Source organism: Ursus americanus, chromosome 14, assembly GCF_024610735.1.
Source record: "Ursus americanus isolate L20-20 chromosome 14, mUrsAme1.1.p, whole genome shotgun sequence".
In the NCBI taxonomy this organism is placed as follows: Eukaryota; Metazoa; Chordata; class Mammalia; order Carnivora; family Ursidae; genus Ursus; species Ursus americanus.
In genome coordinates this window covers 13,452,343-13,464,420 of record NC_142140.1, presented here as the reverse complement: position 1 = coordinate 13,464,420, position 12,078 = coordinate 13,452,343, and the positions used below count along the sequence as shown (strand labels likewise).

General features: G+C 36.7%; 1 protein-coding gene and 1 long non-coding RNA gene across 3 annotated transcripts in view; one reads left to right on the top strand and one right to left on the bottom strand.

The window, feature by feature from the left end:
* LRRN1 (leucine rich repeat neuronal 1) overlaps positions 1–11,289 on the top strand; it is a 36,424-nt gene extending 25,135 nt beyond the window's left edge. For both annotated transcript variants that reach the window (XM_045808117.2, XM_045808116.2), the window contains one exon: positions 6,381–11,289. In XM_045808117.2, coding sequence (XP_045664073.1) covers positions 6,660–8,810 — 2,151 coding nt within the window. In that variant the 5' untranslated portion in view covers positions 6,381–6,659 and the 3' untranslated portion in view covers positions 8,811–11,289. The remainder of the gene's footprint in view (positions 1–6,380) is intronic.
* LOC123799163 (uncharacterized) overlaps positions 1–12,078 on the bottom strand; it is a 601,123-nt gene that overhangs the window by 188,455 nt on the left and 400,590 nt on the right. The gene's annotated exons all lie outside the window — the stretch shown is intronic.

Sequence of the window (12,078 nt, the reverse complement as noted above, 5' to 3'; positions counted from 1 at the left end):
AATTTATATTGAGACATTGCTTTTTTTTTTTAAAGATTTTATTTATTTGACAGAGAGACAGCCAGTGAGGGAGGGAACACAAGCAGGGGGAGTGGGAGAGGAAGAAGCAGGCTTCCCAGCAGGGCAGGGAGCCCGATGCGGGACTTGATCCCAGGACTCTGGGATCACACCCTGAGCCGAAGGCAGACGCTTAATGACTGAGCCACCCAGGCGCCCCGAGACATTGCATTTTTTAACCAGAAGGAAAGCTTCACTGAACAAAAATCCCATTGTCCCATTATTAAGCCATACCTAAAAGAAGATAAGCAAATTTGAATGCTGCATTAGGTCTGGATCTATTTGGAGACCAATAGAGCTAAAAAACTGATTTTCCTAAACATGTACACAGTGTGAATTTGGCCACCAAAGACAGTATGCATAAAAGCACATGTCCTAAGAAGGCATTTTTCTTCATTTTCGGGGGGGGGGGTGGTCAAAAATTTAGTTCTTCACTGCTGTGACTTACTATGTCTATGAAAGGATGCTAATTTCCAGGTTGAAGGTTTGTATTCCATAATTTGCTTGCCTGCATAGGGTTTTAATTTAGCCTATTAGGTGCCGTATTTGGTCTCTGAATTTCTAACACTTAATTCCAATAATACCAGTTGAAAATATAATGGAAATGGTAAAAAATAACCATGACTTTTTTCCAAACATGTGTCATGCCCAAAGGTCTTAAAGAGATTTGCTTATTCATTACCTCCCAATACTCCTGCAGGGTGAAAATGAAATTTAATAGCAAACTTGATGAGGTTCCAGAGATTCAAATAAGTATCTGAGGGCTCACTCCATGCTGGACTCTTTCCCAGGCTCTTTAGTTATCATCATTTTCAAATATGAAGTATGTATAATTAGCCTTAATTTAGGCATAGAAACTGAGACAGAGAATTTCCATAGTTTATACAAGATAATAAGATAATATTATCTTATACAAGATAATAAGTGAAGTGACTTCTGAAGAAGTCAGAATCTGAATACAGATCACTTGATCCCCCAAGACAGAATTCTTTCTATAAACTGAGAGCTATCTGGGTTTTAATATAACTAGAATTAACTTAATCATCATGTTACTGTGATTTCTTATTTCTTTCGTCCAACTTCATAAGAACTCAATGCATAAGGATCCAACCCCAAGTCATACTAAATACTGTGATTTTGTTAAAATAACATCCCATCTCATATGATTCTATGGTGAAAATGGGGATCAGTGCCAAATTCACTGATGGTGATGACCATGCAGTCCATTTCCTTTGGAATTTTTATATTCAGAGCAGAATGTCCTAAACATATCTTTATTGGAAAAAGAACCATCAAAGTAATTATGTAATTGTTTGTGGTCCTCTTTGAAATGCATCCCTTGCCAATTCTGGGCCTTTAAAGCTATGGGTTTTTACTTAAGGGACTGCTTCTTTAAACTGCCAGAATTGTTTATGGTACATCATTCTGGTAATTAGCAGGACATTTTCTTCTCACATTTGACCAACTTAGTCCAGTAAGCCCTAGAACAAAGCAATTCCACTTTTCAAAAAAAAAAAAAAATCTGCCAACCATTTTTTATTTGTTGCAGAATTTAAGTTAATCAATTTGTATGTATGTGATAAAAGTTGGCCTGAATTATAATGGATTCATGTTTTTTTAATGATAAAAAAATTAAACTTACCGGCTCCCATTTTTAAGTATATAATTCAGTAGTGTTGTACAACAGAGTTCTCAAGCTTTTTCCTCTTGTAAAACTTAAATAAATACCCATTAAGCACAAATTTCCCCTCTCCCCTTCCCACACCCTTAGCAACCACCATTCTACTTTCTGTTTCTATAATTTTGACTACTTTAGATACTTCATGTAAGTAGAATCATACAGCATTTATCCTTTTGTGATGGGCTTATTTCATCTAGGATAATGTCTTAGAAGTTCATCCAACTTTGTTCTTCTTTTTCAGGACTGTTTTGGCTATTCGGGGTCCCTTGAGATTCCATATGAATTTCAATATTTTTTTTAAGATTTATTTATTTATTTGACAGCGAGAGAGCAGCAGAGGGAGAGGGAGAAGCAGACTCCCCACTGAGCAGGGAGCCCAGTGCGGGACTCGATCCCTGGACCCCAGGATCATGATCTGAGCCAAAGGCAGATGCTTAACTGACTGAACCACCCAGGCACCCAAGACTTTTTTTTTCTATTTCTGCAAAAACTGAGATTGAGCTTTTGATAAGTATTGCAATGAATCTGTAGATCACTTTGGATAGTATGGACATTTTAACAATACAATTCATGAACATGGGATGTATTTCTATATATTTATGTATTTTATTTCTTTTAGCAGTGCACAAGTCTTTTACCTCCTTGGTTAAATTTATTCCCAAGTATTTTATTCTTTTGATGCTATTGTTAAGTTGGATTATTAATTTCCTTTTTGGATTGGTCACTGTTAGTGTACAAAAACACAATTGATTTTAATGTATTTATTTTGTATCTTGCAACTTTGTTAAAATTGTTTATTAGTTTTAACAGTTTAGGGTTTTTTGTGACATCTTTAGGGTTTTCTACAGGTGAGATCATACCATCTGCAAACAGAATTTTGTCTCTTCATTTCCAATTTGGATCCTTTATTTCTTTTTCTTGTCTAATTATTCTAGCTAGGACTTCCCAATACTAAGTTGAATAGAAGTAGCTAGAGTGGGCATCCTTATATTGTTCCTGATCATTGAGGAAAAGCTTATACTCTTTCATCACTGAGAATGATTTTAGCTATCGGCTTTTCATATATGGTTTTTTCTTTTATTCCTAGTCAGTTGAGTGTTTTTATCATGAAAGGTATTGAATTCTGTCAAGTGCATTTTCTTCATCAACTGAGATGACGATACGGGTTTTGTCATTCATTCTGTTAATATGGTGTATTACTTTGAATTGTTTTCATATATTGAACCATGCTTGCATTCAAGTTATTCATGGTGTATAAACCTTTTAATAAACCGTTGAATTCAATCTGCTAGTATTTTGTGGAGGAGTTTTGCATCAGTACTCATCAGGGACATTGGTCTGTAGTTTTCTACTCTTGTTGTGATAATGGATTTACTTTTAAACACTGTTAGTGAATAACTTCTGAGACATGCCTTATGTTTTAAACATACAAAATGGTTTAAGCACTCTATGAAGCTTTGTTCTATGTATAATGTCATGTTCAAAAATTAGGCTGGAAAATATGCTAAAGAGAATTCAGAATGGCAAACAACTAGAAACATCTTAAAACACCTCCTTTTATGTCAAGGAAGTTTCATTCTCCACTCCCAAAGAAGCCAAATGCAGGTTTGGGAGAGGAAAATGTCTTCCTTCTATGTTTGATATGGTGTCTAACATTCTCAACTTGTGTGGTTTGTTTGTTTAAAGAGGAATGTGTATGTCAAACAGAAATTTGAGCATTGCAATCCAATTACCTCATCATATATTTTAAACTAAAATGGAGGCATTATTCATGTAAATATCCAAAGTACAGCCCCATAAAAGATATTTTTCAATGGCAACAGATGGTTTTGAGAGTCTCACACAACTTCAAGACATACTTACTTTTTGCTATGTTTCCTTAAATTCTGTCAAAACATAAATATTAGTTGAAATTCCATCTCAGAGTTATGAAAAGTAGATTTATTTTTTTGGTTTTCTATTTTAAATTAAAATTAAGCAATAACATGAGGCAGAAATCTTCTTAATGGAAAATTGACTGTGGTCATTATACATGTTTTAGGATTATTCTAAATGGAAACAAAAAGAATGGAATACATTTATGGAGGTAATAATATTTAGGAAATTATTATTCCCTGAGATATGTTTTTATTTTATGGAATTTCCTGATAAAAGTCAGAATCAGGTAGTTTTATAATGTTGAAAAGTTTTGTACGTACATAATATATGATAAAGTAACCAGATTAGGTGAGGAGAATGTGGTGTGTTTCCTCCCCACAAAGAATAGCAAGTATCCAGCGTCAGCATTATGCAACACATTCGTTTCCTTCTTCTTCCTCCAACTGTCAAATCTGGATTGGGTGGGTTTTTTTAATACCATCTCGTTAGACCAATAGCTTGGTTTGCATATTTTGTATAACAACAACAGAAATGTAGGACTTTTCTTTCTTTCTACTAAAATATGACAGATATACAACTTTTAGGACTGGCTACTTGTATTAGTTTGCTTCTTGGTCAGTCACAAGGATAACTATGTTTTGCAAAGCACAAAGTAATAGCAGCAAATATGAATCGAAAGCTTGCTATGTGTTGGACACTAGATTTCAAGTACATTATATGCTGTATTTTATTGAATTCTTACAGTAATTTTATGAGGCTAAAGAAAACACTAGTCACTGAAGGTCCTTCAGTACTCAACGCTGAAGTTCATTATAGAAAGACAAATGTAAGGAAATACGTAACTCTACTTTTAATAGCTTAGCAAGTGACAGGCCTAGTTTTGAGAAAGCAAGATAGACGATGGATCCACAGTGGCTTTTTATCCCTGATTGGAATCCAGGTAACTAGAAACATTAACTGCTAATATTATCTTTATAAGCAGATGAGCAATACATATTTGACCTCAGAGGACCTTATTAAAACCAATAGATGGGGTGCCTGGGTAGCGCAGTCCTTAAGGGTCTGCCTTCGGCTCAGGGCGTGATCCCGGAGATCTGGGATCGAGCCCCACATCAGGCTTCTCTGCTGGGAGCCTGCTTCTTCCTCTCCCACTCCCCCTGCTTGTGTTCCCCCTCTCACTGGCTGTCTCTCTGTCAAATAAATAAATAAAATCTTTAAAAAAAAAAAAAAAACAATAGACAAGGACTAAATAAAATCAAAGGTCCCCAGCTTTCCTTCATTTACTTGTTCTCTAACCACCACTAACAACCACTAGCTAAAACTAATATGGATGAGAAATATAATAAGATGACAATAGGGATGCCTGGGTGGTTCAGTCAGTTACGTGTCCTACTCTTGGTTTCAGCTCAGGTCATGAGCCTCACGTCAGGCTCATACACTGGGCATGGAGCCTGATTAAGTTTCTCTCACTCCCTGTCCCTCTGCTCCTCAATCTAAAAAAAAAAAAAAAAAAAAAAAAAAGGATGACAATAAGTAAAATTAACTTTTTACTTTTGTGAGCTTTATATAGATTCCTTTAATTCCCTTGATAATTCTAATGACCAACCCTATCTTATACAGTTGAAGAAGCTGAGGCTTCAAGATATTAAAGAACATATCCCCAAAAAAGAACATATCTACTATATCCATGCTTTATAGCTACTAAGTGGCCAGTGACATTCCCCTGAGATTGTTGAAATTAAACATGTGTAAGTATGTTTGTGTTTTTCATGAAGATCGGTGATAATAGTGGGGTAAAATCCTTTGACTATTTTATTCAGTCAAGATCAGCTGTGACTGTTAGAATATAAGAAAAACTGATATTTGCTTTTTGGAGTTGTGTTAAATTAATTTTTTGCATAAGAATAACTGAGCTAGGGGTGCCTGGGTAGCGCAGTCCTTAAGCATCTGCCTTCGGCTCAGGGCGTGATCCTGGCGTTCTGGGATCGAGTCCCACATCGGGTTCCTCTGCTGGGAGCCTGCTTCTTCCTCTCCCACTCCCCTGCTGTGTTCCCTCTCTCGCTGGCTGTCTCTCTGTCACATAAATAAATAAAATCTTTAAAAAAAAAAGAAAAAAAAGAATAACTGAGCTAGAAAAGCATTGGCTGAATATGTCTACAGAATATACCATTTGGAAGAGAAAAACTGATGAAAACAAATAAAAACAATTATTAGTTAAAATATAAATAACTAGGGGTGCCTGAATGGCTCAGTTGGTTAAGTTCCTGCCTTCAGCTCAGGTCATGATCCCGGGCTCCTGGTCCTTGTGCTCTCTCTCTCTCTTTCTCTCTCTATCTCAAATAAATAAATGTCTTTTTAAAAAATAATAAAATATAAATAACCAAAAATGAACTTTGAGTCTCTTATAAACTGCATTTTGTGCTTTGCTGTTGACATTTTGACTTTTTTGGAGCCTTGCAATTTTTAAAATCAACTTTATTTTTAAAGAAATGACAGCTGTGTGTTTTTCGAAGTGTCCCTATTAAGAAAGAGTTTTTGTGTGCATTTGATGACTTTACCCAATTAAATTGTAAAAATAGTAACAGCATTAGTGTAGTAAGTAGAATTATAGAAAAGTATACTGTAATTTAAAAGCTTATGTAGTTACTTTGAACATTCTGTTAATAGATTTGTAATTATGCCTTTTTAGTAGACAAAAGATAATCTATAATATAGAAAGTATATGGGAAAAATAACATAACATCTGTCCTAATCTAATTTTCAGGCACATCTCCAGACTTTGATTTGGCTGAAGTAACTTATACCACAGAGCTGTGGGCATGCCTGGAATTGAGAGACACAGTTAAAAGACTCCCAATTGCTTCCTGCCTTTTTGAAAACTACTGAAAACCATCCCTTCAGACTCCGGAGTTTTACACATCTCAACCGAGACTTTGCTTGAATGTTTACATTTTCTGCTTGCTGTCCTACATACCACTATCCAGTGTTCACCTTTTGTTAAAACTTAGGCGTGTCAGGAGTTGAGCTTGCTTGGCAAGCCAGCATGGCTAGGATGAGCTTTGTTTTAGCAGCTTGCCAATTGGTGCTGGGCTTGCTAATGACTTCATTAACTGGGTCGTCCCTACAAAATAGTGAGTGTCCACAACTTTGTGTATGTGAAATTAGGCCCTGGTTTACCCCGCAGTCAACATACAGAGAAGCCACTACTGTTGATTGCAATGATCTCCGCTTAACAAGGATTCCCAGCAACCTTTCTAGTGATACCCAGGTGCTTCTCTTACAGAGCAATAACATCGCAAAGACCGTGGATGAGCTCCAGCAGCTTTTCAACTTGACTGAGCTAGATTTCTCCCAAAACAACTTTACAAATATTAAGGAGGTAGGGCTGGCAAACCTGACCCAGCTCACTACTCTACATTTGGAGGAAAATCAGATTACAGAAATGACTGATTACTGCCTGCAAGACCTCAGCAACCTTCAAGAACTCTATATCAACCATAACCAGATTAGCGCTATTTCTGCAAATGCTTTTTCAGGCTTAAAAAATCTTTTAAGGCTTCACTTGAACTCCAATAAATTGAAAGTTATCGATAGCCGCTGGTTTGATTCAACACCCAACCTGGAAATTCTCATGATTGGGGAAAACCCTGTGATTGGAATTCTAGATATGAACTTTAAACCCCTCTCAAATTTGAGAAGCCTGGTTTTGGCAGGAATGTATCTCACTGATATTCCTGGAAATGCCTTGGTGGGCTTGGATAGCCTTGAAAGCCTGTCTTTTTATGATAACAAACTGGTCAAGGTTCCTCAGCTTGCCCTGCAAAAGGTTCCAAATTTAAAATTCTTAGACCTCAACAAAAACCCCATTCACAAAATCCAAGAAGGGGATTTCAAAAATATGCTTCGGCTAAAAGAACTGGGAATCAACAATATGGGGGAACTCGTTTCTGTGGATCGCTATGCCCTTGATAACTTGCCTGAACTCACAAAGTTAGAAGCCACCAATAACCCCAAATTATCTTATATCCACCGCTTGGCTTTTCGAAGTGTTCCTGCCCTAGAAAGCTTGATGTTGAACAACAATGCCTTGAATGCCGTTTACCAAAAGACGGTAGAATCCCTTCCCAATCTTCGTGAGATCAGTATCCACAGCAATCCCCTGAGGTGTGATTGTGTCATCCACTGGATTAACTCCAACAAGACCAACATCCGCTTCATGGAGCCATTGTCCATGTTCTGTGCCATGCCCCCTGAATATAGAGGGCAGCAGGTAAAGGAAGTTTTAATCCAGGATTCAAGCGAACAGTGCCTCCCAATGATATCTCATGACACATTTCCAAATCATTTAAACATGGATATTGGCACAACAGTTTTCCTAGACTGTAGGGCCATGGCTGAGCCAGAACCCGAAATTTACTGGGTCACTCCTCTTGGAAATAAGATAACTGTGGATACACTTTCAGATAAATATAAGCTAAGTAGTGAAGGTACTTTAGAAATATCTAACATACAAATTGAAGACTCAGGAAGATATACTTGTGTTGCCCAGAACGTCGAAGGGGCCGACACACGTGTGGTAACAATTAAGGTTAATGGAACCCTTCTGGATGGTACCCAGGTGCTGAAAATATATGTCAAGCAGACAGAATCTCATTCCATTTTAGTGTCCTGGAAAGTTAATTCCAATGTCATGACATCAAACTTAAAATGGTCATCTGCCACCATGAAGATTGACAATCCTCACATAACATATACTGCCAGGGTCCCAGTAGATGTTCATGAGTACAACCTAACACATCTGCAGCCTTCCACAGATTATGAAGTGTGTCTCACAGTGTCTAATATTCATCAGCAGACTCAAAAGTCATGTGTTAATGTCACAACTAAAAACGCTGCCTTTGCACTGGACATTTCTGATCAAGAAACAAGTACAGCCCTTGCTGCAGTAATGGGGTCCATGTTTGCCATCATTAGCCTTGCGTCCATTGCTGTGTACATTGCCAAAAGGTTTAAGAGAAAAAACTACCACCATTCATTAAAAAAGTATATGCAAAAAACTTCTTCAATCCCACTTAATGAGCTGTACCCACCACTCATTAACCTCTGGGAAGGTGACAGTGAGAAAGATAAAGATGGTTCTGCAGACACCAAGCCAACCCAGGTTGACACATCCAGAAGCTATTACATGTGGTAACTCAGTGGATATTTTGCTTCTGGTAGTAAGGAGCACAAAGACGTTTTTGCTTTATTCTGCAAAAGTAACAAGTTGAAGACTTTTGTATTTTTGACTTTGCTAGTTTGTGGCAGAGTGGAGAGGATGGGTGGATATTTCAAATTTTTTTAGTATAGCGTATCGCAAGGGTTTGACACGGCTGGCAGCATCTCTAGGCTTCCAGTTTGTGTTTGGTTTTTATTCTTATCATTATTATGATTATTATTATATTATTATTATTATTATTTTGCTTTTAGTTGTGCTAAACTCAATAATGCTGTTCTAACTACAATGCTCAATAAAATGATTAATGACAGGTTGGGGTTCCCCTGTGCTTTTACCCCTTCTGAAGCCATCAGTAGAAAGTACCATGTCCTCCAAAAAGCTAACATACAGTGTGAAGCAGCATTGAACCTTTTGTAGCAATCTGGTCTACAGACTTTTAACTCAAGAAGCTAAGGCTAGACTTGTTACCTTTGTTGAATGATGTTAGTTGACTGTACTGTAATGTTGTATCAACTGAATTGAATGTTTGCCTTTGAACAATGACTTTTCTTTTTTTGTAATAGTTAAAGAGGCTTAGAATAAGCTAACAGGCAATAGATATATGTATATCAGATTTTTTAATGTAACAAACTACATGTTAATTGTTACTTATTCTTTTTATCTTTAGTAGACACTTTTAAAAGAAAAGACAATTTTGTTGTGTTTAACTCACCAACATGTGGTGTATAATGAAGACAGAACTATAATAAATTAGTTTTGTTCTGATTTTTTAGAACACTTGCAATAATGTATCATTTATAGTTCTTGCTAGTTGCAGTGGTGATATATTTCACATCCCTAAAACAACCACCAAAATAAATCAACTAAAGCATGATGCTTTTTAAAACTAGGCCCTAAAAAATTTTGAATTCTTTTTCTAAGGGAAGAAATAACTATTTTAGTGAAGATATTTTAATGAAAAGTATTTCTATATTTTAAATATTACCGATCAGACCTAATGGAGGGAAACATCCTTATGAATAAAAAGGCATATTACTGTACACCATGCATCACTAAATGTGGTTTAAAAAAATGGAGATAGACACATTGATAGAGACAGATATGTCACATTCCTTTTCTGTAAGGGTTTGGTTAAAATCTGAATTTTTTTAGTAGTATCCACACTCTTCATCAAAGTCTAAAACATGCAGCTATGCAGTATTCCAAAATATATTACATGTTACTCCTTTTAAAATGGCTTTCTATATGCTTAGACTCCTGTTAGCTCATATATCTGTATGGAGAGATCTGCTGAGACAAGTAAATGGAAAGAGCTAGATTTAGGTAGAAGGTCAGTTCCACAAAGTATGTGGGGGCGGGGGGAGGTGGGGAGAGAGTTAAAGATATATAGAGGAAAAAGGAACCATTTGCAAATGCAGATTAATAATACACAGAAATAAAGAAAAGCTTCTCCAGATGGCACCTGCTGCCAGAGACATGCCGTCACACCAGGAACGATAAGATTGTAAAGGGACTGCGAGCTAGCAGGTGGCAGCTGAGCAAAAGCAAGAAGAAGGGAGCAGAAAGAACACGCAGGTGAGGCAAGCTGAAAGGATTTCTTTCTTTGTAAAATTCCTTGTTTCATAAATCATTTAGGAAAAAAAGATCATTTTTCCCCCATTTCTAAAGGGGAATTTTTTTTTATCATATGCTGAAACAAATGAGCTGCAGCAGAAAAATGAGTATTTGAGCTAGAAGCATCTCTTCCCAGAGCCTTCATTTTTTTATGAGAAAAACCTATACCCAGAGAAGAACTGTAACTTGCCCTGGTCAGACTCTCCTGCTCATTGAGCACTCTGCACTCCCATCTATGGCTCTGGGTCCTACCACTTTCTAGACTCCCGTGCAGAGCTCATCTCTCACAGTTCTCAACGACCTCTAGTGCCCTTGCTTCAAAAATGCTTTATATCCTCAAGTGCTCATTTACTCAGGACAAAATTCAGCACAAGAGCAGAACCTGAGGGTCAGAAAAGCTACATTGTTGATATTACCATGTACATGTAGGAAACAGAATTGATGTTGCTTTGGATGCAACCTTGGGGAAGTTTCCTGTTGGGTGATTCTTGTCTTCAAATATCTACAGAGAGTAGTACACCATCCAGCAAACTCCTAGTAATTCTGCAAACAATGAAAGGGGAGTGATACTGAAGCATCATGCTTAGAGCAGGGAAGAAAGAGGTGGCATCGTTTATCCCATAAAGCAACGATTTGAACCTGCCACATTATCATCCCTCAAATATTAGTAAAATAAATGGAGGAAAACAACCATTCCTCTCTAACAACCATTCCTCTATTCTGGATACATAGCAAGCAACCAGGGAATCCAAGTGTTTTTGTCAATGACCTTTTGCCAGGCCAGTTTGGGGGAAACACTCCCTTTTAACTTTTACTCCTCCAATAAAATATTTTGAGCTTATTTTTCCTTGTCTGTGCTAATTGGGTTGGTTTTCAGTTGATAGAAAGCAAAATGGCATGGTGCTTTTTTCCCTAGCCAAGTATTTCTTCATTTGTGCTTAATTCAATTTGATAAGTTAGACAGCCAGTGAAATTAGGCATCAAAGTAGTTCCTGATTGATAATGGAGGTTATATCACCTTTACCAGTGAAGTGACAATTACAGGTCACTTTCTAATTTCGTATTTTCCCTTTTGCTGCCCTCAGGACATATAATGTATCTCAACCTGATTTTACAAGGTTATTTTTGGAGGTATTACTTAAAACAGACATTCTCAAATTTGCCTGTTTAATTAATGACAAATTGAAATGATGCCATGAATATAAAAACAAATGCAATGTTTGAATATAAATTTTCCTAATTTGGCTGTGGGTTTAGTTTAGTAAAAAGGAATCATCTCCATTCTTTAGCAAACAAACACTACCAAAATCCATTATTTTCTCACATGTGGTTTTCTACTCATCCATTCATGCATTCATTCATTCATTTGCTGAAAACACCACAATCAACTCTTCACTTGTTTGCTTTCTATTTCTGCATTCATTTTCCAAAGCATTTTTATTTCTTCATTACTGTTTTTATTAAATGGGGGAAGAAAAATATTTTGTATCTCTAGCACTTTTCCAGGGAAACCATACTTTCTGCTTTACTAGTCATTGAAAAGGGAATCTAACTACTTCTGATGCATTCTAACTACAACCTAAAGTGCTTTCTTCACCTCCATCTTTTCACTCTTACCCTGGTTGCAGAT